The following is a 26,599-nucleotide window of genomic DNA, read 5'->3' on the forward strand; positions in this document are numbered from 1 at the left end:
TGTGCTGCACATGGAGAACAGGAAAGAGGAGTGGAAGATGTTCTCCAAGTAGTGTGGAGTCTTCATCAAAAAAGGGACTGAACAGACAAGTACCCTTTTCAGAGTAATGAATGTCTTATAAAATAGGCCAGTCAGGTCTCTCCTCAAAACCTTCTAGCCTCCATCAGTGCTGGCATTCAACTGGCTGGTATAGGAGCAACTCTGGACCCCCAGAGGAAGTGGTGGGGCTGGAGCTCTGGTCTTCAATAGCACTCTGCTTTCCCTCAGCAGAAACTGTGCTACTCTTGTCTCAGTTCAGTTGATACTGGAACACTATGATTGTATCATTCTGCCCATTGATGAGGTAGTTGGTACACTGGCACTTGTACATCGTCTGCCTCACTAAATGTTCCATGTCCTAAGGATGACATAAGGACAGTCAGTGTCCTATGCTATAAGTATTCTGAACCAAATAGCTGAATACTCTGGTTTCCCTGAGCTTTCAAGGTCTACCTCTGGAGGGACCGAACATGGGAACCAGGCTGCAGCATGGAGCATGGAGAGGCAGCTTTAATATGAGAGGAGGGACTTGAGGGAAGGGATACTTAAATTCATGGGGCATTAAATATCCTAAGTCATTTATCTTCAGATTGACAGAATTAAGGAAATGGGTTATGTGAGTTTCTTAACATTGTTTTGTTCATTTTCCTAGATATAGATGATGTATGCTGAAGGACCACTAGGATGTTCTCCTTGTTTATTGTTCTTTAGTAGCAGTTTGGCCCTCCTAAAAATGGTCCACATCTCTAGAGTCCTTATGTTGTCAGCTGAGTCATCATCAAGAAAGGTGTTTTTGTTTCTTATTATGTTTTCTGTTGGTTCTTCTATGTCATTTCTAAACTAAAGATTGGAGCAGATAACTCCCACTAAATCAATGCTGTACATTTTCTCAGAGGTTACCACAGAAACAGGATCTTGTAGACTCATCCCATCAATGAAACGAAGAGCTTTAATAACAGCACAGTAAAAGCACTACCAGTTTCAGTCACAGTAGAATTCCATCTGACTCACTCTTGTCACAGCTATGGCGAGTCTCAGGGACTGCTTAGCAGAAATCATTTAGCATAAATGTATTTTGCTAGAGGTGTGTCTTCTTTGACTTCTAACTGTGGTAGAAGGTAGGGTCTATTGCCTGCCCTTTGGAAGCATTCTGAACAAGCTGCTGTGTGACCTCAAAAGCAGAAAGAGGTCATTAAAGATACATTCTAGACCTTTAGAACTAGGAATAGCTTCTGAATCTTCCTCTGTGGGCAGAATTACATTTGGTTACCTTGTATATTATTGATGGGTAATAGGTTGGATTTATGTATAAATTCAAATATTATCAGGGCTGGGGATATAGCTCAGTTGGTAGAGTGCTTGCCTTGCATGCACAAGGCCCTGGGTTTGATCCCCACCTACAAACAAACAAAAAACAATCAAATATTATACTGGAATCAGTCTTAAAAGTTGCAGCCCAGATTGTAGAAGCTTTTTCTTTTTGTTCTTTCTTTCTGAGTATTACTGGTAAACTTAACCATTTGAGTCCTATGTTAGCTCACTTGTGGCATTTTGTTGTTGTTTTGCTTATCTATTTGTTTTTCCTTTTCCTTTTCCTCCTCCTTTAAAAAAAAAATAATAAAACACTTCTCTATCTCTCTAACAGCTTCAAGCCCCAGTAAGACAACAGCCAAAGGTTCAAACAACCCCACCTCCTACCATCCAGGGACAGAAACTTGGATCTCTGACTCCTCCATCATCCCCCAAAACCCAACGAGCTGGGCACAGGCGGATTCTCAGTGACGTCACCCACAGTGCTGTGTTTGGGGTCCCTGCCAGCAAATCCACTCAGCTGCTCCAGGCAGCTGCAGCTGAGGCCAGTCTCAATAAATCCAAGTATGTGGTGCTTCCCCTTTGTTCTTCTCACTTTGTGGGCAAGGTCTATCATGGGTGTTTTGTGTAATGCTTTCCAATAACTATATGGGTGTGTGTAGATGTATATATAGTAGTGTGTGTCTGTGTTTAGGAAGAAAGTGTAGGTATTCTGACCATGGAAATAGAGAAATGTTCCCCCGGTGAGCAGACACCCTGGGGGGAACTGGCACCCTCATTGGAATGCCCAGCTAGTCCCTGCTGAGGCTATTAAGATAACTATGTGGATGCACTACCTGGTTTACATAGTGACATACTTTGAAGGAGAGAGGCTCTGTGTTTGCATTAACCTGGACCTTATCTCAGTTAGCTAGCACTCAAGGTTAAAGGAATACTGATCAAAGTATAGTCACTGGTGGTGGGTAATATGTAACTTTTTGGGTTATTAAAGAAGATGGCAGAAAGGGGTAGGCATTCCTTTTGTCTGCAATCCTTCTTTCTGTTTGCATCTCCCCCTTATGTGTTTGTCTGTTCTTTGTGCATCTCCTCCACAATTCTCCCTGCACAGGTGTTCCTTTATAAGAAAGGGAATTGTTTGTAGTATATGTACTGTTCTGTTCAGAAGAAACAATTTCCTGGGGCTGGGGTTGTGGCTTAGTGGTAGAGCACTTGCTTAGCAGGTGGGACGCACTGGGTTCAATCCTCAGCACCACATAAAAATAAATAAAATAAAGGTATAGTATCCATCTACAACTAAAAAAATTTTTTTTAAATTTCTATATGGCCCACTGTTTCCATTCTCTTATTTGTTACATGCAATACAGTGTGTTATTTAAACTCCCAATCTGACCAAGTGTCTCCATGCTGAAAATATTTCATTGGTCCTCATTGTCCATGGGATGCTATCTGAACTCACTGGTTACCCCAGGAATGCCTGCTCTGTACATGAGTGGACTTGCCAATGTCTACCTTCATGAGCTCTTGGCTCATCCCAAGCCCTCTCCCGGGACTGCTGCTGTTCTCCTCCCTTAGGAAATGCTCACTTTTTTCATCAAGATCAATGTCAGGGGTTGCCTTTTCTTTGACCTTTCCTCTGATATGTCATTGCGTCTGGGCCTTTATTGAGCATGTATCACATTGTTTTATCATTAATTATTCATGTGTCTGGCTGATGTACCTGCCAGTTCTCCAAGATGAGGATCATGCCTCAGTCAATTTTTGTAAACTAGTGACTGGCTCTGTGCCTGACATAAAGTAGACTTTGATGAGTGTTGAGTAAATGTAGTTTCAGATACTCATCTTTCTTGGAACTGTGAACTCTGAAGTTAAAAATCTTTAAATGAATTCAAGAAAGACTTTAAAAGAAAACTAGGTAATGATACCTAGACACACAAAATGATAGTAGCCATTTTCATTTATCTTTAATTGTGATGGTGTCTCTTAATGCCATGGCTGCTAGATCCTGGAAGATGGAGGCAGCCTACAAAGGTCTCAGTCTCAGAGCCTCCAAGACTTGGTTGTGGGAGCTCTTATATTGGTCTCCATAGGATGCACAAGCCTAACAACAGGTTCCTTTGGGATCCTAAACTGAAAGGCCTTGCAGACAAGACTGAAAAACCAAGCAAGAGATTAAAAAAAAAAAAAAATAGTGGGACAGAAAGAGTGATGAAGGAGAGGATACCTTCATGTCATTGAGTGGAAAGGGTGTCCATGGAAACTTTGTAGAAAGCCCCTTTAGAAAAATACTGGGAAATGATAAATTACCTCTAAAAAAAATTTTATCCCAAAACAAAGAAAAAGTAGTTTGACTCTTTTTGTTTGGTTCAACTTTTATATGTCTTTTTGTCTCGTGGGGGTGGGAACCTACCTAGGTCTGCAACCACCACTCCATCAGGATCTCCTCGCACCTCCCAACAAAATGTCTATAATCCTTCAGAAGGTTCTACGTGGAATCCCTTTGATGATGACAATTTCTCCAAACTTACGGCTGAGGAACTGCTGAACAAGGACTTTGCCAAGCTGGGGGAAGGTGAGGAAGCCATGCCTTTTTTGTGATTCTTGCCTGTAAATTCTCTATGCCGAGAAATAAGCAAGAGTTGGAATGTTAGCTCTAGAGGGATGTGCTTGTGAAAATGTTGGCTTGGGCCTGTCCCCAAAGGCTTGATTTCCAGATATGCATATAAGTCAACTTTTATTTTTACCAGAACATTGAGGTATTTTCAGGAAATCCTGACCTGTGGTGGGTAGCAGCAAGGACAATGGGAGCATTAAAGAAGAAAATTGAAAGCAATTCAGTGGCATCGATCTGTCAATCAGGTTCACTCCTTGGGGACTGTGATGGTGCCCTTCTTGTAGGTGGGTTTATTGTTCCAGAAAGTAATGACTGCTTGTCCATGAACCTATGCCTTCCCATGGACACTGATTCTCTCACTGTTTTCAATGTTCTATATTATTGTTGACTGACCACCGAAAGGAGAGTTTATTTTTTAAAAAGATACAATTCTGTCCAGAAAACTCATAGTCTAATTTGGAAGGCAGGATGGACACACACACACACACAGGCACATGCACACACTTTGGAACAATAGGTATATCTGTGGAAATTTTCTAATATGCAGTTGGAAAAGAGGTCCCTCGGTGTACACAAGAGCACAGGTAAAGGTATAACCAGAACCAAGAGGACCAAACATTTTAGCTTTAACTATTATTTTGTAACAATAACCTGTTGACCAAACATTTTAGCTTTAACTATTATTTTGTAGCAATCTTTTTTATTATTCATATTATTTTCCTGAGTTTTTAAACAGAATATAGGATATAAGGTTTAACCTTTTTTGGCAACTCACTTTCATTGTTATCTGTGCCAATTATCGTTCTGAACTGCAAACATAAGTACCTTAATGGACTGTCGAAACTGTAGTTTTTGTGCATAACCAACCTCAAGTTTTTTTCTTTTTTAAATTTCTCCTATTTTTAGTGATTTTTCTGTCTCCTTTCTGTTCACATAACACTACTGCCATCTTTACCACTTCTCACTTCTAAAATGCTTCCAACGTGGAAAACAGATCCTTAACACAAATCCTTAAAACCAAGTTGTAAGTAGATTCCCAGTGAAGGCTGGAGGTATTCTGCTTTGAGGAATGAAATTGTGCTTTAAGGCTTGAGCTCTGTGTTCACTCACATTCTCTCTCATGTGCCTGCTCTCCCCGCTCCCACTCTTTTTATTCTTTTTTTTTAATTTACTTAAAAAACGTAATTGTGGCCAGGCATGGTGGTGCACACTGTAATCCCAGCAACTCAAGAGGCTGAGTCAAGAGGATAACAAATTCCAGACCAGCCTAGACAACTTAAAGAAACCCTATTGCAAAATTTTTTAAAAAATCGAAAAATAAAAAACATTTAATTGTGGTAAAATACACAAAACATAATATTTACCATCATAGCCATTTTAAATATATATTTCAGTAATTTTAAGTTCATTCACACTGTTGCACAACCAGTCTCCAGAATTCTTTTCATCTTTCAAAACCCATGTGTTGTCTCTTTTGATTCTTAATAGTTTCCTTCCTTTTCTCAGTTATTGCAATGACTAGACAGGACCTGTGAATAGCCAAGATGTTGCAGTAATACAGTAAGAGGAGTCTGAAAGGCAGTCAGAGGGTGCCTTTCCCCTCCACCATTTGTAGATGCATCACAGGATTCTGCTAGAATGAACCTAATGGTATTTTGTATCTCCAGGCAAACATCCTGTAAAGCTTGGCGGCTCAGCTGAGAGTTTGATCCCAGGTTTCCAGTCAACCCAAGGTGATGCTTTTGCTGCTTCCTCATTCTCTTCTGGAACTGGTAAGTGTGGCACTCGCCTGAGACAAGAGGCTCTCTATTGTCACCTTGACATTGTTCTCTTCACAGATAGCTATCACATGCCCCTGAACCCCAGCTCCTGGCAATAACTCATATGTTTTTCTTCATTCAAAAATGGTCCAATTGAAAAGGGATAGAGAAAGATTTAGAATCACTTTGAATTAAACTGGTGCAATGATCTGGCAGTGATATTGCCAGATTTGCTCTCTCTAGTTCAGGACATTTCTTAAACAATATTTCTAAATTTGAGGAGCACCACTCTGGTAATCTCCTGTCATTGCTTAGGTTCTTTGGGGTAAATTCAAGAATCTAAGAATTAGATGATCTGTCTGAACCTGAGACTCTACTAAGCTTTGTATATTGGTGCTTTGGGGGAGAAGGAGGAATTTTCTAATAAGGTTTTTTTAAAAACAATGGAAGCAAAATAATAAGAGATCTATTGTCCTCTTTATTAATAAAAATTATGCATATTTATTATACATTATAGCAATTTATAGAGAAAAATTTAAAAATCCCCCATGATCTAACCACTGAGAGGTAGCACAGAGATACCATTTTTGATGTCTGTTAGGCATTTAACTTGTTTAGGGTCACAGATATCTTTGTGAATCTAACGAAAAATAGCTCTCACCAAAATACATGTGACCACATCTTGTGCTGTTTTAGGCCCAGAGATAAGACTCTGTTGAACATCTTTACAGTCATATTTTAAAACCTGATTTTTTTTTTTTCACTTAATCAGTCTGGCAAATTTTCCTCTCTTCATTAAAGAAACTCCTAAAATGTCATTTTAAAAATGTATGCATTGAATTCCTTTATATGACTAGATTCTGATGTTATATAACTACGTACCTCTTTTTTTAAACATTATTTTGATTTTACTGTTTTACTATTTTAAATGCTTTAGTAATGGACATGAGCTTGTGATTGATTATATTCTTTGTAGGATATAGAATTTGATATGCTTAGTGTTTTTAACCTCATAAATTTATTTCTGGTTAGAACATCTGCATCCATTCCATAGTTTTTGGTGTGTGATGCATTATTCTCATGATTTTCTGGACTTGCCTTAAGTTGAAGTTTTAGTTTCTTCTTAACTAGGAATCACTTAGGGTATGTTTTAACTGCACTATAATCAGTATGGTCTTTGCAGTCTGCTGTAGGTTATTACTGGTTGACTGTGGTCCATTTTTATCATTTTGTAAATGACCTATGGGAATTTGTAGTTTTCCATGTCAATAAATATTAATAAATAACTTTTTAATGGAAGAATAGTAACATTTATGAAATATCTCTTCTCTAAATATTAATATTATTACCAATTTTTTTTATCATGTAAGCATTCTTAAAACAAACTTTTTTTCTATCTTGTATAAATTCTTAAATAATTTCTAAGAGATTATATGTTAATTAAAAGATACTGTATTTGAGGGCTTTTGATACATATTTCCAAATTGCCCTCCAAGAAAGCTATACATATTTTCTTTTCATCAACATTGAATGAGAGTAACTTTACCCACTATTGCCTTGCCCTGCCCAGCCCAGAGACAGAGGATATTGTTTTCTGGACATTTTTATTTGTTTGGGGATTGATTTTGTTTGTGTCCTTTGCTTTTTTTGATATTCTGGGCTGATTCTTTTCTTTATTAATTTATAGGAGCTCTTCTTATGTCATGTAATGTAAACATTTTCCCGATTTGTCGTGTGTACTCTGTATGATCTTGTCCGACCCTCTTGACAACCCTTTGAAGTATTTTTTCTGTACATCAATTTTTAATTGTATGGATTGTGTTTTTCTTGGTAACTAACTAAAGGTTTGCTATTTTATTATCTTTTTAAAGACAACTTTTAGATTTATAAAAACCTACCATTTCTGTCTTTTTTGTTTGTTTTTCGTGGCACTGGGGATTTAACTGCAGGGCTTCTTGCATTCTGGGGGCAAATGCTTTACCACTGAGCTACATCCCCAGCCTTTTCTACTTCATTTTGAGACAGGATTTCCCTAAGCTTCCCATGCTATCCTTGAACTTTAAATAAAACTTAAGGAATATAAAAGGTGTGTATGGTGACACCCACCTATCATGTCAGCTACTTGGGAGACTGAGGCTACAAATTCAAGACCCGCCTAGGCAAATTAGTGAAACCCAGTCTGAAAACATTAACAAAAAGAGGGCTGGGGATGTAGCTCAGTGGTACAGCACAGCTGGGTTCAATCCCCAGTACCAACAATAACACAAAAATTCAAGACCAGTTATTCATGGTGGTTGACCAAATGTTTAAAGCATCAACCATTGTGCTTGAAATAGAACATTATAATTACAACCCACCATAGTTCTTAGTGGGGTAGAGTTTTCCTGGAAGATGGATTGTGTATAAGCTCTCAGAGAATGTTTTTTGCTACAGCATCTTAGCATTTAGTACAATATTTGGCTTAGTACAAATAAGCTAAATGATTGAGAGCAAGGTAAATGGTGGGTTTTTTGCCAAAGCACAGGAGCTTAGATTCACCAGTGTTAACCTCAGAGTTCCTTTAATTATTTTCCATCTACCACTAGCATACCACCCCCATTTTTTTTTTAATTTTTTAATTTAATTTTTTTTGTAGTTGTAGATGAACAGATGCCTTTGTTTTATTTGTTTATATGGTTCTGAGGATCAAACCCAGTGCCTCACACATGCTAGGCAAGTGCTCTGCCACTGAGCTATAGCTTCAGCCCAACACCCCCAATTTATATACCTAATTTTCAGTTTGCACACATGGCTATGCTTCATCGTTTGTGTGAACTATTTTCTTAGAGAAACTCTTTTGTCTTTGTTTTTGTCCCTTATCCCATCTATCTTTACATTTACTTTGAAAGCCTTAAATGGCAGTGTTTCTTTAAGGAACTTGAAGGTCTAGTCACAAGCACATATTAGAGTACAGTTATATCAGTAATAACAGCAAATATTTATTGAGCATGTGGTATATGTCAAGTGACTGGGTAAATACTTTTTTGTGCATTATCTTGGGTGATCCTCACAGTGGTCCACTTCTACAAAGTCACAGCTAGAGAATGATAGAGATGTTTACCTGGGCACCCACATCTCGAAAGAAATAGTGGTATCAAGCTTTTCCTCATTTTATACATATTTTTCTGTAAACATTGGCACTGTCCCTTCTTTCTTGTTTGTAGGTGTGAACTTTTTTCTATAATACCTTCATTCTTTAAAAATGAAATAAAACTCATGTGCCCAGAAATTCATCTTTCCTCCTTTGCATGAAACATAGAATGGCACTATTTTCTTTTTTTTTTTATAATATTCATTTTTTATTTGTAGGTGGACACAATATCTTTATTTTTTTTTTATCTTTATGTGGTGCTAAGGATCAAACCCAGTGCCTCACATGTGCTAGGCATGCACTCTACCACTTGAGCCACAATCCCAGCCCCTTTCTTTCTTTTTTTTTTAATATGTTTTTAGTTGTTGATAGATCTTTATTTTATTTATTAATATGTAGCACTGAAAAGAATAGCACCATTTTCTATAAATGTTCTAACTGAGCTAAAGCTGTTATTGATTTTAAACCTTCCGATAAGTCAGAAGAGAAACTGTGCCCGAAATTTGATAATGGGTTAGGTACTGTGGCACAGGGCTATTTAAACATTTTCATGGTAAAAGCTACAAAAATATTGATAAACTGTGTTAGAGGAGAAATAGGCAAATGTTTAAAACTTCACATTGTGTGTTAGTATATTAAACATTTGCCTATTGATAAATGTGCATTGGTAAAATTTGGAGAAATAGATAAAAGCCCAAAGAAACAAGTAAAAAGAACTCATGAGTGAAAACCAACAACAACAAACTCCTGGAGCTGGGAACCTCATGGAGTGCTAAAGCACTTGCCCAGAATGTGTGAGGTCCTGGGTTCAGTTCACAAAACAACAGCAAGACAAACAAATTTAAAAAGCCTTCAAGCCGGACAGTGGGACATACCTCTATTCTCTGTGGTTCAGAGGCTGATGAAGGAGAATTGCAAGACCAAAGCCAGCATCAGCAACTTAGTGAGACTCTGTCTCAAAATAGAAAAGGGCTGGAGTTGAGGTTGTTTCTCAGCAATAGAGTGCTTGCCTAGCACGTGCTGGGCCCTGGGTTCGATCCTCAGCACCACATAAAAATAAACAAACAAAATAAAGGTATTTGTCCATCTACAACTAAAAAATAAATAAAATAGAAAGGGGCTGGGGATGTGACTCAGTGGTTAAGTGCCTCTGGGTTCAATCGTTGGTACTAAAAAAAAAAAAAAAAACCCCTCATAATCCCACTCCAAGAGAATAGTGTTTGCTGACTTTTCACTGTATTTGTATCTTGAGTTTTATTTTTACTTTTTTAAAAAAAGAACTGTATTTTCAGTTTTGTAATTTGCTTTTTTCTTTGAAATATGTTTCATTGTGCCTCATGTTAAAATATTTCAGAGGCTTAAGAGCTATGATTTTTTACCTTCACTTCCTCCTTCTGCTTTTAAGAAACCCAATTAAAAAACAACTTTAATAATTCAGTTATAGCAATTGAGAACAGATTAGCTATTTGCAGAGGATAACACTAAGATTCATAAGTAGGCGGATCTGGAAAGGGATAAGAATGAGGGGATTTACCTGCTTGAGCTACTGTTCTGTGGTGGTGCTCAACTAACCCATGCATGGAGCCAGATAGCAAAGGACTGCACACATGGGTTGGAGGAACTGCTCAGTGCTGCCAGAGGGAATTAGGGGTCCACGGAGGAGGCAGTTCAGAGATTAGGCAACAGAGTTTGAAGGAAGTTTTAGGCCACAGTGAGGGAAGTTGAAGGTGCAACAGGGAGGTTGAGGGTCCCAGATGAGTTTAGAAGATACGAGGTTGGCATCCTAGCAAATATTGGAATCCAAGGAAAGGGTAAGGGTTAGAAAGTGGGAATTCGAAATCTGAGGAAAGGAGGTTAAGAGTGGGGTGGATAGGATGCCTGAAGAGGTCAGAGGTGAGCTTCCCTCCTCTGCCTCCCTCCCGGGTCAGGCTTCAAGTGGGAGTAAACAGGCACTTACAGTCCATAATTGGTGTATCAGTCACTGAGCTGGGTGTGGTAGCAACTGCTAGCACACTGGGGCTGATAGGTTATTAGGCAAGACATAGCCATTGAGGTGAGTGGGAGAGTCAACAGATACCTTCAAAGAGCCTCCCGAGGCCCCTGCACTCTTGCCACCATTTCATTGGCCCGGGCCACTAGGCTGCCCACTGGCAGTACACCATTGCACCTTCCTTTTCTTCTGCCACATCTGGACATCCATATGGTCTTTCCCTATTGCTGGTACCTCCTGCAAATATGGGTGAGCTGGGATGGGGGACGTATGCATACTGAGTGAGGGTCACATGTGCTCTCTCTTCCTCCATGTCTGTGCTTACAACACTGAGTTTCTACATTTCAGTGGCCTCTTGGGTAAGGGTAGGCATCATCTGTCTCGAAACCCATGAGGGAGCCAGGTTCCAAGGACTGGGAGAATTGGTGGTTCATCCAGTGATCTCACCTTTACCTTTCATGCTATTGTGTATCTCAAACCAATGAGGCAGCATTGGGGTGGCAGAGGTGGCTGCCATGACAGCAGTGGAATCTGTCCAGGGGACACAGGGTACTGGGGAGGGGAGAGCAAGAGGCTAGGGTACCAGGAATTGATTCTCAGGGGTATATAGCTGGGGAAAAAAGGTCAAGTCAGCCTGCTGGTTAGGAGAAGCATGGAATTAGTGGGTAGAGAAAGTGAGAGCAAGAAATTCACCTGTTTCTTCATAGCTGCCCATAGACCCCAGGGGACTGTCCTCATACAGTGGAGAAGGAGATCAGAGCCAGATGCCCATATATATATCTTCAATAATGCCCACACTTTGAATCCTTGTAAGCCCATTTCACAGATGGCACAGTGGGGCTTAGAAAGGTGAAGAGAAGTGCCACACATATGATGCCCCTGGCCAAAGAGGCTAGTAGAGAGGGAATTGGTCCTCAAGACTTCCAAATTCAGCCTAATACTGTACAGGTGTGAAGGAGGGATTCAGGGGACATCGAGAAATATATAGATTTCTCTCCAAAGAGAGATCTGAAAGAAGACAGAGATATGAGTGGGGAAGGATGGAGGAAGAACAGAGCAGAGGTATCCAGCTTTAGCAGAGGGCTATGGATATGGACCTCCTACATGTAGGACTGTGATGATGGTGATGGACACAGAGGTGTGGGTCACGCAGGCAACAAGTTAAAAAACAAAGAGAGACTATGCGTAGAAATGGGTATGTGTTGCTCAGCTTTCCATTACTGTGACAAAATATCTGAGCTAATAAAATAATACAGAGAAAAAGGTGTTTTTGTTGTTGTTTTTGTGGTACTGTGGATTGAACCCAGGGCCTTTTTCATGCAAGGCAAGCGCTCTACCAACTGAGCTATATCCCTATCCCAGGAAAAGATTTTTATAATATTCTTTTTAGTTGTAGATGGACACAATAACTTTATTTTATTTATTTATTTTTATGTGGTACTGAGGATCGAAACCAGTGCTTCACATGTGCTAGGCAAGTGCTCTACCACTGAACCATAACCCTAGCCCCAGAAAAGTTGTATTTTGGCTTATAATGTGGGAGGTTTCAATTCATGGTCACATGTTCCTTTTGCTTTTGAGCCTGTGGTGAGGCAGCACATTGTGGTGGGGATGATGTGGCAGAGCAGAGCTACTCACCTCATGTCCAAGAGGGAGGAAGAGTAAGAAACTAGGGTCCCATAGTCCCTCCTGAGGGCACAACCCCAATGACCTAAAACTTCCCTATGGGCCCCACCTCTCAAAGTTTCCACCATCTTCCAGTAGTGCCAAACCAGAGGACCAAACCTTTAACACGGGATCCTCTGGGGGAACATTCCAGATCCAAACTAAACTGTTGAAAACAGAGTAGTCTAGGCAACAGTATTTCACATTGCCAGTGATGCTGACCTACAGTTGTGTATGTGTCTCCATTAGGGGAAGCTGGGGGCTCAGTTCACAGGGCTCTACCTACAGCACTTTCCTTTGATTCTTTAATTATTTCACATAAAAAACCATTTTAAACATATTTTATCAAAAGCAAAATGAAATTATGACTAATGAACAAGCTGAATACTGAAGTATAATATAAAAAAAACAAGAGACCTGAGTTCTGCTCTGCTAGTGGACTTCTGGCTTGTCTCCTAATTTGGGGTTTCATTTTCTTTTCTGGAAAATAAGAAAATTGTGCTAGAAAATTCTAAGATCTCTTCTGATATTCTTTAGGGTATATAGATTTTTAGAAATTTGTAATTTGCCAAATATAGAATGAATGCCAGTAGTAGGGTAGGTATGGTCCAGGGGTCAGGGCTTATCTAACCCTTGTAGTAGGCAGGAACTCTATTTCTGCCTCTTCCTTTGTGTCTGCCTAGCACTTTATTAAATATTATGATGATACAACAAGACTTAGTTCCCAAAGGGCCTCCAAGAGGTGATAGGTACAGGGGAAGCAGTTATATACATGTGCTAGTATCTGCATACCAAATGTATGATATGGACAATAATCCCATAGGAATTCTGAAAGGGATCCCTATAGGCTACAGTGTTCAAGGAAGACATAGAAGCTTAGGCATAAGAATATCCTGGTTTGAGTACTCATCACATCTCATTAACATAAACGAACACATAGTATATCTCATAGATATTTTGCTGTTAACCCTAGATTATTTAGACTTACTCCCTTGTGTACACTTATAATCCCAGCTAATAGGGAGGCTGAGGCAGAAGGATCGCAAGTTCAAGTCTAGCCTCTGCAATTTAGTGAGATCTTGTCTCAAAATAAAAATAAATAAAAGAGATAAGTACTGAGTTCAATCTCTAGTACCATTTAAAAAAATTTTTGTTAGACTTACTCTATAATTTGGTTAATTCATCTCAATTTACTTGCTGTTTTCTGCTTTTCTTTTTTTCTCTCCTAATCTCTTTCCCTCCAACCAATACCAGCTGAGAAAAGGAAGGGTGGGCAAACTGTGGATTCTGCTGTCCCACTTCTAAGCGTTTCTGATCCTTTCATTCCTCTTCAGGTACCTGATGCACCAGGTGGGTGAATAGAGCTGATCTAAGGTTAAGTAGCTTTATTCTTATGTCCTAGGACCTCTGCAGAATTATATTGTAAACGCCCTGTGGAAAGGGTCTGAATTCTAAGCCCTAATAGTATAGTTATTACTGTGTCTCAGCAAGAGGGACAGACTTATCTTGGAGGGTACCAGCCCTTAGCAAACATAATCGAATTAGTTCATGTTATACCAAATTGGATCCCATCTCATCAGTCTTCTCTTTTTTATCCTCAGTTGTGTTTATGGTAATTTGGGAGGCCTGTGTATCAGAAAGAATATGATTAAAAGAATGTGGTGGTGGGACCTGTAAAGCATGTGATAAAGAAACAAAATATAGGGGCTGGGGTTGTAGCTAGTGGTAGAGTGCCTGCCTCACACACATGGGGCACTGGGTTTGTTCCTCAGCACCACATAAAAATAAATAAATAAAGATTGTATCCATCTACAACTTAAAAAATTTTAAAAAGAAAGAAAAAGAAACAAAATATATATAGTGGATATAGTATGATGATGGCATTGTGGGTGACTAATTGTCCAGTTTCTATTTTCTGTAATGTGCTTTTACTTTATATTCTAAAAATACATAATAAGAGTTGACAGGGAGAGTCTGGAGACTTAGGTTCCCTTCCAGACTCCACCACTACCTGAAAACCTTCTGTGTGAAGTAAGTTGAACTGCAGGAATTCAAATATTCCTTTCAATTTTCTACATAATTGATTTTAAAATAAGCAGTCTGAAAAAAAAAAAGAAATGGTTAGTGTGTTCTGATTGAAACTACTTTTGCAATAATAATTGAACATTTTCCATTTGGAGCTTATGAATGCCAGAAATTCTCTCCTGCTACCCTCCTTGCTTCTTTTTTTTTTTTTTTTTTTTTTTTGGTGGGGGAAGGGTAGCTGAAGTGGGGGGTTGTGATGAAAAAAAGTCTGCCTTTATGAAAAAATAAATAACTTCAACTCCTTTGCACACCTGGCAGTCATTTTGCTTCATTTTTCCTAATTTTACCACTTCTGAGTCTTGACCTTGAACTGATTTAGGAATTGGTTTGGTTTTTCTTCTCTCCCAAAATGTTAAGGATATTCAATTGGTTGCCTCAAGATTTGAAGTGATTGTGATATTCCTACCCTCTACTTAACAAAGACAGGTTGCAGCAAGGGTACAGAGATAGCTCTTGTTTCATTAGGCAATTTGATGACCCTTCTAAGAGAAGCAAATGAAGCCTTGATCAGTAGTTTTTTGTAACTTTATTGCTTGCTGCACCTGGATATAGCTCAAAAATATCTAAAATCAACAAGGAATGATTTAGTAGATGTTGGTTAAGGAAAAAGGAAGAAAAGAATCAAATGTAGGCCCTTTTTTCTCTTAAACATTTCACTTATATCTGGCAATACTTGGACAATTTTGTGCAGAAGATTGGAAATGAAACCCTGGGCCTCTCTTCTCCCTGTTCTGCCAGTCCTGGGATCAACAAGGGAAAGATGTTATAGAGGTGTTGTCTCTTTGACACACTTTCAGCTTCTTGATTTGCTGTTGCCCAGATGGCTCATGGGCTACAGGAGCTAGAAAGATGGTCTCTTTGCCCAGGATAGACAATAAGGGCCCTGGGGCAAATAGCTGTTGTCTGCAACTGTCACAGGAGTCCTTTGGGTCAAGATTGGGGAACCAGAGGCACATGTCTAGGGCTCAGAAGATTTTCTCCAGGTTGTAGAGATAAGTCTGGGGACAACAGAGCCAGCTGACTGCCATTCTGCCCTCCTTATTGTTTTTGTTCCTGTTTCCTGATCCTCTGTACTTTTTTCATTCTGGAGGATTCCTGCAAAAGTACTGGTGGTTGGGCTAAGATGTAGCTCAGTGGCAAAGTACCTGCCTCGAATTCACAAAGCCCTGTTTTCTATCCCTAGTTCCAAAAAAGACCCCCTCCCCCCAAAAAAGAACCCCACCAAAATAAATAAAATAATAAGGTTAAAAAGAAAGTATTAGTGGTACACATTTTAATACAAAGTGACTTTTATATACTCTTGAACTCCTCTTGGATTTTAGTGGAAAATCTGTGAAAAGCGGGGCATGGCTGGTGTAGTGCCCCATAATCCCAGCAACTCTAGAGGCTGAGGCAGGAGGCTCACAAGTTGGAGACCAGCCTTGACAATTTAGCAAGACTCTGTCTCAAAATTGAAATAAATAAAAAGGGCTGGGGTATAGAGTGCACTGGATTCAATCCCAGTCCCCCCACCAAAAAAAAAAAAAAAAAAATGCTGGGCACTGTGGCATAGGCCTGTAATCCCAGCTGCTTGATGGGCTGAGGCAGAAAAATTGCAAGTTCAAGGCCTTCCTGGGCAATTCAGTAAGACCTCATCTCAAAAAAAGAAGAAAAAAACTATTAAAATAGGAAATTTTAATAGAATTTCAAGTGTCCTTTTTGTTTTTCAGTCTGTCAGATGAGACTTGTCTATTGAAAACTTCAGTCAAACATGTAGCTTCTTTGTTCTTCAGTGAATTCTCATGTCACTAAGTATAAAATCCAGACTTCTTACTGTGACCTACAAGGCCCCAACTGACGTGGCCCTTGGCTCCCCCTCTAACCTCAGCTCAGAGCACTCTTCCCTTCAATCTTGTTTTTCTTCAACAAGATAAGCCTGTTCCCACCTCAGGGCCATTGTGCTTGCTGGTATTCTGCCTGGAAAGTTCTATTTCTGAGTGTTATTTGACCTTTTATGGTCCAAAGAGAACTCTCAGTCATGCTTCTTGGCTTTTTTCTTCATAACACGTACCAGGACATTGTCTGGTTTTTCTTTGTTTATCATCTGTCCTTCCTCATCAGAACGTCAGTGTCCTCAGGCAGGTGGAACTTCTGAGTTTTATTCGCCACTGCACCACCAGTACCAAGAACTCTGCCTGGCAGGGTCAGCACTCTGTCAGTATTTGCAGATCAGATGCATGAATGAAATGGAACCTGAGGCTGGAAGCCTTTTGGCAGCCCTTTACCCTCCATATTTGTCCCCATCACCCAGACAACCAGACTGCTGGCTTCACAGCCTTCCATCAGTGTCTGTGCCAACCCCCAGCTAGACCTCCCACCCACTTTTTGAAATGAACAAAGGAAGACAGGCCTCCATTGTCAGGAAGCAGTGAAACCTTGGGCTGATGAAGGAAGTGTCTAGGCTTAGCAGATCCTTCAGCCCCATCCTTCCTTGGTGTCCTCCAGAATTAGGCTAAGTATACCACTATGCCTTTGATTATGTATTTAATTTAATATTCAGCCTCTAGCACACTCAGTTATAGCTCCTTCATTAAGGCTCTTATCTCTTCCTTTAGCATCTTGAACTCAGAGATCAGTGTCTCTTTGGGACCTGGGCAAAATGCAAATTTGCTTTCCCACCAAAAAATTTTTTTAAATAAATAAACAAATAAAATCAGTTTGTCATATCTCCAACCCACTTTGGACACCAGTCATGTTTGGTTTTTTGTTTTTTTGTTTTTGCATACACATTCATATTCCACATTCAACTGTCTCCATGACCATAGAATCTTAGTATCCTGGAAATCATGCCTTTCAAGTGACTTTGCTTTTTAAATATTTTTGAACTTAATTTCCCTTGATTTTCATTGATACTCCTGAGTGGTAGGTGGTAGACATGTCAAGCATCATACTTTGTGGTTGAGGCTGTGCGCCCTGTACCTGCCTTTCTGCTGCCCTTGATCCCCAAGCTGTGGGCATTTCTTCATCCTTGGGACACCTCACAGATCAATAAACCTTCGACTAGAGAGCTAAATTTAAGGTTTAGGGAAATTTAAAAATAGATTTGGACTTGGGCTCTGGCCTCTTAGTAGTGAGCTGGTTTTGGTCAAATCACTTAAATTGTATTCTTATTCTTAAAATGGCTATATTAAAACCTATCTTTAATGGGATACACATGAAGGTCAAATGAAATCTTGTATTTGAAATTACTGTATACATTTTAAATTACCATGAAGATGGGAAATGATGTTATAACTCTACTTCTGGGTCCTTATTCCCAATAGGAGACTCCTAATTATAAAGTAATTTTTCTCTTATTAAAATTAAACTTGTTCTTATAACCTTTTACACAGCTGAGAGCCATTAAAATAGATTTCCTGGATTGTCACACTGTGGGTAAAAATGTCACTGGGTAATTGTGGTTGGTTGGTTGGTTGGTTTTGAAGACGATTTTTATTTTCAAATCACAATAAAATGAGTTTTTTTTGAATGCCTGGAATATTAAAATCATAGCCATGAGAATTTATATATTCCCAGAACTGCCAAGGTATGACTAGTGAAACTCATAAAGTTTTTCATTGATGCTTATATGCTGCCTATTCATTTATTTTCTTCTATTTATATTAAAGAACAGGTAAGTCATAGATAATATAAAGTATGATAGAAAAGATTTTTCTCTGAAAATTGGGCAAAAAATTTTTAATCAACTATTTTTAAATTTTTACTTGGAAAATAAATATTTTCTAATCTTTAAAATTTACCTAAAATTTATCATTTTAACCATTTTTAAGTATACAGTTAATTTGCATTAAGTACATTGTTTTGAATCTGTCATTAACACACATTCACATAAATTTTTTCAACTTGCAAAACTGAAGCTCTGCACCCAGTAAACAATAACTTTTTTATTTCTCCCTCCTCCCAGCCCCTTACAACCACCATTCTACTTCGGTCTTTATGACTTTGACCACTCTACGTACCTCATATAAGGAGAATCATATAGGATTTATCCTTTGGTGGCTGCCTTATTTCTCTTAGCCTAATGAAGATTAATCCATGTTATTTGTCAGGATTTCTTTCGGAGTAATAAGTCTGAGTAATATTCTGTTGTGTAAAAATACCACTTTTTTTTTTTTTTCATGTTGGACACTCAGGTTGCTTCCATCTTTTGACTATTGTGAATAATACTGCTGTGAACATGGGTGTGCAAATATCACTTTCTGACTCTGTTTTCAATTCTTTTGGATATATGCCCCAAAATTAAATTGCTGGATCATATGGTAATTCTATTTTTAAATTTTTTTCATTCCCACCAGCAATACACAAAGGTTTGAAAAAAATTTATAAAAACTTTTTAATACTGATCTCTTTAGTTGCGACATAAGTGCTGCTTCCTAGAATTAGACTTTAAAAAAAAAAAAAAAGGAGCCTCTTGGTTTCGTGGCACTCTATCATCTCTTGAAAAATTAAGCAAGAGAAGCTGTTTTCTCAGTGGTCAAAATAGGCATTCCTTTCATAGCTGCTTGCCTGGTATCTTCCTTATTTCTTTTCTTTCTTTCTTTCTTTTTTTTTTTAAGAGAGAGAGAGAGAATTTTTTAGTTCTTAGTTTTCGGTGGACACATCATCTTAATTTTATTTTTATGTGGTACTGATGATCAAACCCAGCGCCCCGTGCATGCCAGGCGAGTGCGCTACCGCTTGAGCCACATCCCCAGCCCTATCTTCCTTATTTCTAACTGCTGTATTGTAATATTGAAAAATCCAACGTCAATAATAGTATGGAAACCATTTTTAAGTATACAGTTAATGTGCTTTTACTCTGGAAAATTTGTATTCCTAAAGATTTAATTTTCTAAGATGAACTTGAAATGGGGGCATGGTGTTTGATTTTTGCTTCTAACATGAAGACGTCACAGATAGTTTTGTGTCTGACTGGAACTATATAGAGCAACTATATTCAATTAAGATAATTGGCATATCAGTCACCTCATAGAGTGGCTAAATTTTAAAAACAGTCTCTCTCGTCACAAGACTTCAGGGTTTATATACCCCATATTGAATGACATAAATTTCCAAAGCAAGAGCTATAGCAGTCACATCATCAATTTTGATGGGCATACATTGAACTCTTTCATGTTTGTTACTTAACACTGTTCTGCTCCTCATTCCTAATTAGAGTCAGAATGGTTCACTGCAAGCCGTGGGTTTTATTAGCATGTATAAATAGGTACAATCATCTGTTTTTGTATTTAAAAGAATGTCACAGTTATTTTAATTATCAAACAGACTGATTTGTAAAAGGTTTATTATTTTCTTTCTTGCAGTTGATATTTGAGACTATCTTGAGAGGGGAGGGATAAGAGGAGAATCTGAAATGGATTTATGCCTAAATTTCAACTTTAGCAACTACCTCCTCCTTTCTTCTCTCCCCTGTCCCCATTGCCACTTGAGTTATGTTTAGGAAACAAGGGGGAGGTGTCTAGAAGAGGAAACCCACTTTCTCTCACCTTTCCCCTTAGTTGAAAATACTTGCAATTCTTTTCCTTTAAAAGCATAAGGAGATAGTTCAGTGGTAGAAAGCTTACTAGCATGAACAAGCCCATGGGTTTGATCTCTAGCATAGCAAAAAGAAAAAGAAGAAAGGACCTTTATTTCCATTATCCATCCTATCTATATACCACTGTGTCCGTTTTTCTTTATCAGGGCAGATCCTTTAGCCATTAAGCACTTCTCAAATCTCTTACCCTGACTAGACTCATTGTTGTCTGGGAAACCTAGAGACTTGGTAAAGAACTAGGTGTACTAATAGGGGTGTGATAGGAATCACTATAGTTTGTGAGCAGACAGTTCATTAAAGAAGAAATGTAAATTGCTGGTAAATTTTTTTAAAGTTTATCATCATGATGAATCTAGGAAGTACCAACTATAAAAGTAAGATGCTGTGACTTCTGAAGATGTAGAAAAATGGACGCTTTAGATCCTGCTAGTAGGAGCATCAGCTCTTACAACTTCTTGTGAGGATAGTTTGGCCATTTATAATGAAAGTCTTCAAGGTTTTATTTTCTCATTTACAATTCTGTCTCTGAAAACTTAGTCTGAGAAATATGGGTATGCTTAAATATTTGTTGAACAAACAAATTCATAGGAAAGGACTGGGAAGATATTCATTAAGTTAATAGTTGATATCTCTGAAAGTGGAATTACAGGCACATTTACATTTATCCTCTGGCTTATCTCTTTTTCCCAAATTTTCACCAATTAATATGTACTACTTTTATAATAAGGAAGAAAATAGAAATTTGTTCTTTTTTGTGATGAGCCATGAGCTTAGATCTTTCCCTGCCTTCCCTGTTCTCATGGCTGTGCCTTCTGGGCAGTGTGTGTGTTGAAAAATATGTTGACTCAGCTCTGCTTTTTCCACTGACCTGCTACCCTGGGTCCAGTCACTTACTTCCTGCTTGGGTCTTCCTGCCAAATTACTTCTCAAAATTTTGCAGACCTCCTGCTTGTGTCTTCCTCCAAGCACCCTCCCTTGGAGTCCTTACCCTTCACTTTCATATTGAGAGTCCATCTCTTGAGCAACTAGCTCCTGTTCCCATTTTTCCCTTCATACATAATTGGCATTTATTGGCAGGTTGAGTTCTTAAGTTTACTTTCATTTTTATCAATAAGGAAATTCAGAGAGAGTAAGAGACTTGCCCACAGTGTAGCACAAACCTAGAGCAGAACCACGTCTCTTGCTTTTCCTTCTCTCAGCCCAGGCTGCCTACTCCCCATGTCTCACTTTATAGAAGTTCTGCATGTTCTGTTCTCCTACCAGGCATTTGAGGAAGATCTGGAATGTTACCTATGTCCTCTGCTATACTCAAACATCTGTGATGTGGTGACCGCTCATCCACTTATTACTCCCACTTAAAGAAGTTAATACCCTTTTATATGTCACTTTACTTACATACATACATACAAATTAATTCTGATAAATACAACTGTTTTATCCTAACAAACCTTTAAATTAGTTCTTATCCTCTGTTTATAGGTGAAGAACTGAATCTTAGAACTGTTAGGTAACTTAAGTTTTGTGTTACTTATTTACTTCTCAGAATTTTGCAGACCTTAGCTTAAGTCCCCAAAATGTACAGCATCACGATTAAAAAAAAAAAAATTAAATCTTCCCCAGATCCGGAGTATCCTCTCATTTCTACAAGCACAGCTCCTCCTATAAACACACAAAAACACACACACACACACACACACACACACGCACATTTAGAGTCTGGAATCGGTTCTAAAATATCAGAGTCAGATGAGGAACTGTTGGAAAACGTGTACCATTTTCTTCTATCCAGAATTATCTACTGCTTTTCCCATGCAATGGAATATATTGGGGTCACAGGCTTATAATTCTAACACAAAGATAGAATAACTGTTTTTTTTATTTGTTTTTGTAGTTATAGATGGACAGAATACCTTTATTTTATTTATTTTTATGCAGTACTAAGGATTAAACCCAGTACCTCACACATCCTAGGGAAGCGCTCTGGTACAGCCCCAGCCCCCAAGATAGAACAATTCTTGTAAAACATTCCTTAGGAGGATTAAATCATTTCTAAAATGCAGTTCATGAATAATTTCTGCTTCATTGATCTGTCACTTTGAATAATAGAGAATAGGAGTGTGAGTCTTTAAGCATTTCTGGTATGAACTTCCCCAGAAGATGGCTTATGCTTTTGTATCCAGAGAATACATTTCCCATGATTCATACAAAATTTAAGAAGTTTTTGTTTATTAGATAACAATAAGTCATGATGCTGACATGGGACTTGATTGAGGTTTTGGATCTTGAACACTTCTAGCAGTTTCCTAAGTTTACTACCGTCTTCTCTTTGTTGTTCTTTCCCATGCCTCACCTTAATACTTGGCCTTGAATGTAAGAAAAAGGACAATTCATAATACAAGGACTTCAGGGCTAGCTGTTGATGCAGATGGGCAGCCACCAGGCTCCATGACTGATAGGCTGTCAGCATCCTACAGCCTTTTTTTTTTTGCCCCCATGCGGACAGGCTCTCCCACCTGGAGAGGGTGGGGATAGCTCCGACACAGTTTGGCCAGATCGCCTCACACCCAATCAGGCAGGTGCCCAATCACGTGCAAGAATGGCTTCCCTCATTAAAGTACCTGACTTTTTCCAACTGATCTTCTACTCTCCCCACCTCTCCAATGAATCCAAGGCACAGACGTGGCAGGGGATATGAACTAAGTCTTAATAAGACCTTCCCTGCGTTCAGTCACCGTGTAAGGGCTGCAAGAGCAGTGAGTGCAGACTGCTCCAGGAGGTTCCTAATGTGGCAGGAAGTTTAGAGGAGATGGTGTTTGACCAACACAGAAAGATATGATGGTGCTCTCTCTGTTTTATAGACGAGGAGATAGCGTGAGGTTTAAGGAACTGCACCAGGATCACAGCCCATCACCAGGGAGGCTAGAATTCAAACTCTGAAAGAATTCCTGCCCAAGGTTTGCATCAAGTAATTTTGGCCTTTACCTTTTTATCCATGACCTCACAGGATTTCAAATACTTGAATGCCAAGTGAAGGAAGCAAATTTCATTTTTTAAAATGACAAATTTTTTGCAGAAAAATAAGATACAGACTAGTGTTCAGAATAATGAAGAGTTAGAGTTTTTTAGGAAAACCATCTTCTTTTACCTGTAAGTAACAATAACCATTTTTATTTTTATTTCTATCTTAAAAATTCAAATGTACACATTCATAAAATTACCACTGAAATAATGATATAGAATATTTCCCAACATTTAAAAAAATTCATTGTGCCCCTTCATAGTAAATATGTTTCTCTCACCCTAGACCCTGGCAACAATGGATCTGTCCCTATGGTTTTCTCTCCTGCAGAATTTCCTTTTTTTTTTTTTTTTTTTCCTTTTCAGTACTGGAAATTGAATATGCTCGGCAATAATTCTGCTACAGAGCTACACCCCCACTGGCTTTGAGACACGGTCTTGCTAAATTGCTGATATAGTGTTACACTGTATAGTTGAATAGACCCCCAGTGTTTTATTCCCCCTGCTTTTGAGAAGTTTCCTTACCTCTCCATCATTGTTGTTGTTGTTGTTGTTAGAGTTGTAGATGGACAGCATGCCTTTATTTTTGTGCAGTGCTGAGGATCGAACTCAGTGCCTCACACATGCTAGGCAAGCGCTTTGCCACTAAGCTACAACCCTATCCCCTTTTTTTTTCCCCTTCTTTTCTTCAGTGTAAATCAGGTATAAATGAGAAATGTGCAGCATATTGTCATATAATTCAAAGACATTTATATTCCATGTGCTCCAAAGATGATAAATTAGCTTCACATAAATAAAAATAACAATCTCTTTTTTTGTTTCAGTGTGTTAATTATACCAAAACAACTTATCTTGCCAAGACTCTAGAATCTGTTCTTTCATTTGGTCTGTGTAGTTGAAGACATGTCTGGGCTCCTTATGACCACCTTAAATTATGATCCCCTTAAAATATGATTCCTGCCTTTTAATGAATATCAGTTTATTTATCGCTTAGCTCATTTTCCAACATCCTAGAAGACTACAAATTGATTAAAATGTTATATATACATGCTTGAACTTTAAATCACTTATTTTTTCAAACACACTTTAATTTTGGTTAAACTGGGCAAGAGTTAGAATTTGTGACTTGAGGCTCCTTGTAACAGAGGCATGAGCTCTTAATTCCCTTCTTCCTGTGGGATTCTGTGATTCCTTTCTTTTTGTTTTTTTTTAAGTTAATGCTCAACCTTTAGTCACTTAAAGGTAAGTAGAGTGTTGTTGATGGATCAGGGCTAAAGGAATTATTTTGGAAAGAACCTTAATGTATATACATTGCTCTACATTAAATTACCAGGTATGACAAATCTGGTGGCTTCTTGTTTATTTGTTTGTTTTTGGCTTCTAATGTCTTTTTATTTGTTAGCGAACAGACATCAACAGTAATTCATCTGCAGGCCTAAGTCAACTGTTTTGAGATTTGACCATAGAATAATTAAGAATAGGAACATGTTACATATACATCATTGACAGTCAGTAAATGATTTTTTAAGTTACCTTATGTGAGACTGAATTGATTATAAACTGTTTCTAAATGCAAATTTTTAAAAAATAGGTTGAAAACTATGCCCCCCAAAAGGAAACAAATACACAAAGTTTTGTATGCAAATGTTTATGGTAACCTTATTTTTCATAGCTGACAACTGGAAACAACCAGAAGCCTATTAACTGGTAGACGGATCAACAAAATGTGGTACAGCCACATAATAAAACAATACTCCTCAATAAAAGAGAACAAACTTCTGATATAGGCTACAACATGGATGATTCTCAAAAATACTTTGCTAAATGAAGGAAATCAGACACAATAGACTACACATTGTGTGGCTCCATTTAAAATGGAAATTCTGGCCTAGGCTTGGTGACAAACGTCTGTAATCCCAGTGACTTAGAAGCTGAGGCAAAAGGGTCCGAAGTTTGAAGCCAGCCTCAGCAATTTAGCAAGACCGTGTCTCAAAGCCAGTGGGGGATGTAGCTCTGTAGTAGGATTATTGCCTATTCAATTTCCAGTACTGAAAAGAAAAAAAAAAAGGAAATTCTGCAGGAGACAAAACCATAGGGACAGATCCATTGTTGCCAGGGTCTAGGGTGAGAGAAACATATTTACTATGAAGGGGCACAATGAATTTTTTTAAATGTTGGGAAATATTCTATATCATTATTTCAGTGGTAATTTTATGAATGTGTACATTTGTCTAAATTCACCAAATTGCACACTTGAAATTGGTGATGTCTATTAAATGTCAATTATACCTCAAAACAAGCAGAGAAACAAACCTAGAGCACATCTTACCACTTGTCTTGGGGAAATAGCCTTTTGTAAACTGAATTTGGAAAACCTGTTTTTAATAAGATACCAATAGTATTAATTTCTATAGTGAACCTTTACCAAATATTGACCCCTAAAATGTGTTTGCATAGAAAACAGTGATTGAATACTGTGCAGGGTGGTGCACCTCTGTAATCCTAGTAACTTGGGAGGCTAAGGCAGGAAGATTGCAAATTTGAGGCCAGCCTCAGCAATTAACAAGACCCTTACTTAAAATAAAAAATGAAAAAGAAAGAAAACAATGAGTGAGTCACTTGCTTTAATATCTCATTGCTTTTTTGCTTTCTCTTTACCTCCCTGCCCAACCTAGAAAAACTAATTGAGGGACTCAAATCTCCTGACACGTCTCTTCTGCTCCCTGAACTCTTGCCTATGGCAGATCCTTTTGGTAGCACTTCCGATGCTGTAATTGGTAAAGTCACCATCTGTTTCTTCAATCATGCATGAAATGTATGTGTATTTTGAATTAAATGTCTGATTAACAGATCCTAGATCCTAGAATGAATTTCATATGAATGAACAGGAATGTGAAGAATTCAGTTGCAAAAGCATCATGAAAAAATTGGTTTCTAACTGGACCTTACTTTACTGAACTTGATGGAATATAGCAGATTCTTCCTTAGAAGGCCAATGCATGTACCAGAAAATGCTTTGTCCAGTGGTTAAGCTCCCTGAATAGAATCTAGGGCAAGACTCAGTCTACTTATTTGCTTATATTTTCTTGTGTTCCAATAGCAAGGCAGGCAAAACCTACAAAATGTCCAAGGCCTCTGTACTTTAGGAGGAGCAGTCATTAGAGACCTGGTAATGCCTCTGGGGAAAAATGTCCTAGAATTCACAAATGCCATGGCCCTACAGAAAAAATGGGCCTTCAGTTGAGAAATACGACATGGTGCAGAATGCCTCCCAGCTACACCATGGGATGGAGATGAGATGGATTTGAGGCTTTTGCATTAGATTAGAGGATGCTTACTCTAAATTTGTTACTTAAAAAAAGCAAAATTACCAGAAGAATTTAAGGTGCCTTTTAGCTAATCTCTTCTAACATGG

General features: G+C 38.4%; 1 protein-coding gene across 16 annotated transcripts in view; it reads left to right on the top strand.

The window, feature by feature from the left end:
• Positions 1–26,599, top strand: part of Aak1 (AP2 associated kinase 1) — a 165,305-nt gene that overhangs the window by 117,704 nt on the left and 21,002 nt on the right. For 5 of the 16 annotated variants that reach the window (XM_048804173.1, XM_048804177.1, XM_048804179.1 and 2 more), the window contains exons 14-18: positions 1,685–1,914; positions 3,744–3,919; positions 5,629–5,733; positions 13,761–13,856; positions 25,860–25,961. In XM_048804173.1, coding sequence (XP_048660130.1) covers positions 1,685–1,914; positions 3,744–3,919; positions 5,629–5,733; positions 13,761–13,856; positions 25,860–25,961 — 709 coding nt within the window. The remainder of the gene's footprint in view (positions 1–1,684; positions 1,915–3,743; positions 3,920–5,628; positions 5,734–13,760; positions 13,857–25,859; positions 25,962–26,599) is intronic. The other 11 variants (XM_048804178.1, XM_048804180.1, XM_048804182.1 and 8 more) reach the window with 5 other exon arrangements.

Source organism: Marmota marmota, unplaced genomic scaffold (assembly GCF_001458135.2).
Source record: "Marmota marmota marmota unplaced genomic scaffold, marMar, whole genome shotgun sequence".
In the NCBI taxonomy this organism is placed as follows: Eukaryota; Metazoa; Chordata; class Mammalia; order Rodentia; family Sciuridae; genus Marmota; species Marmota marmota.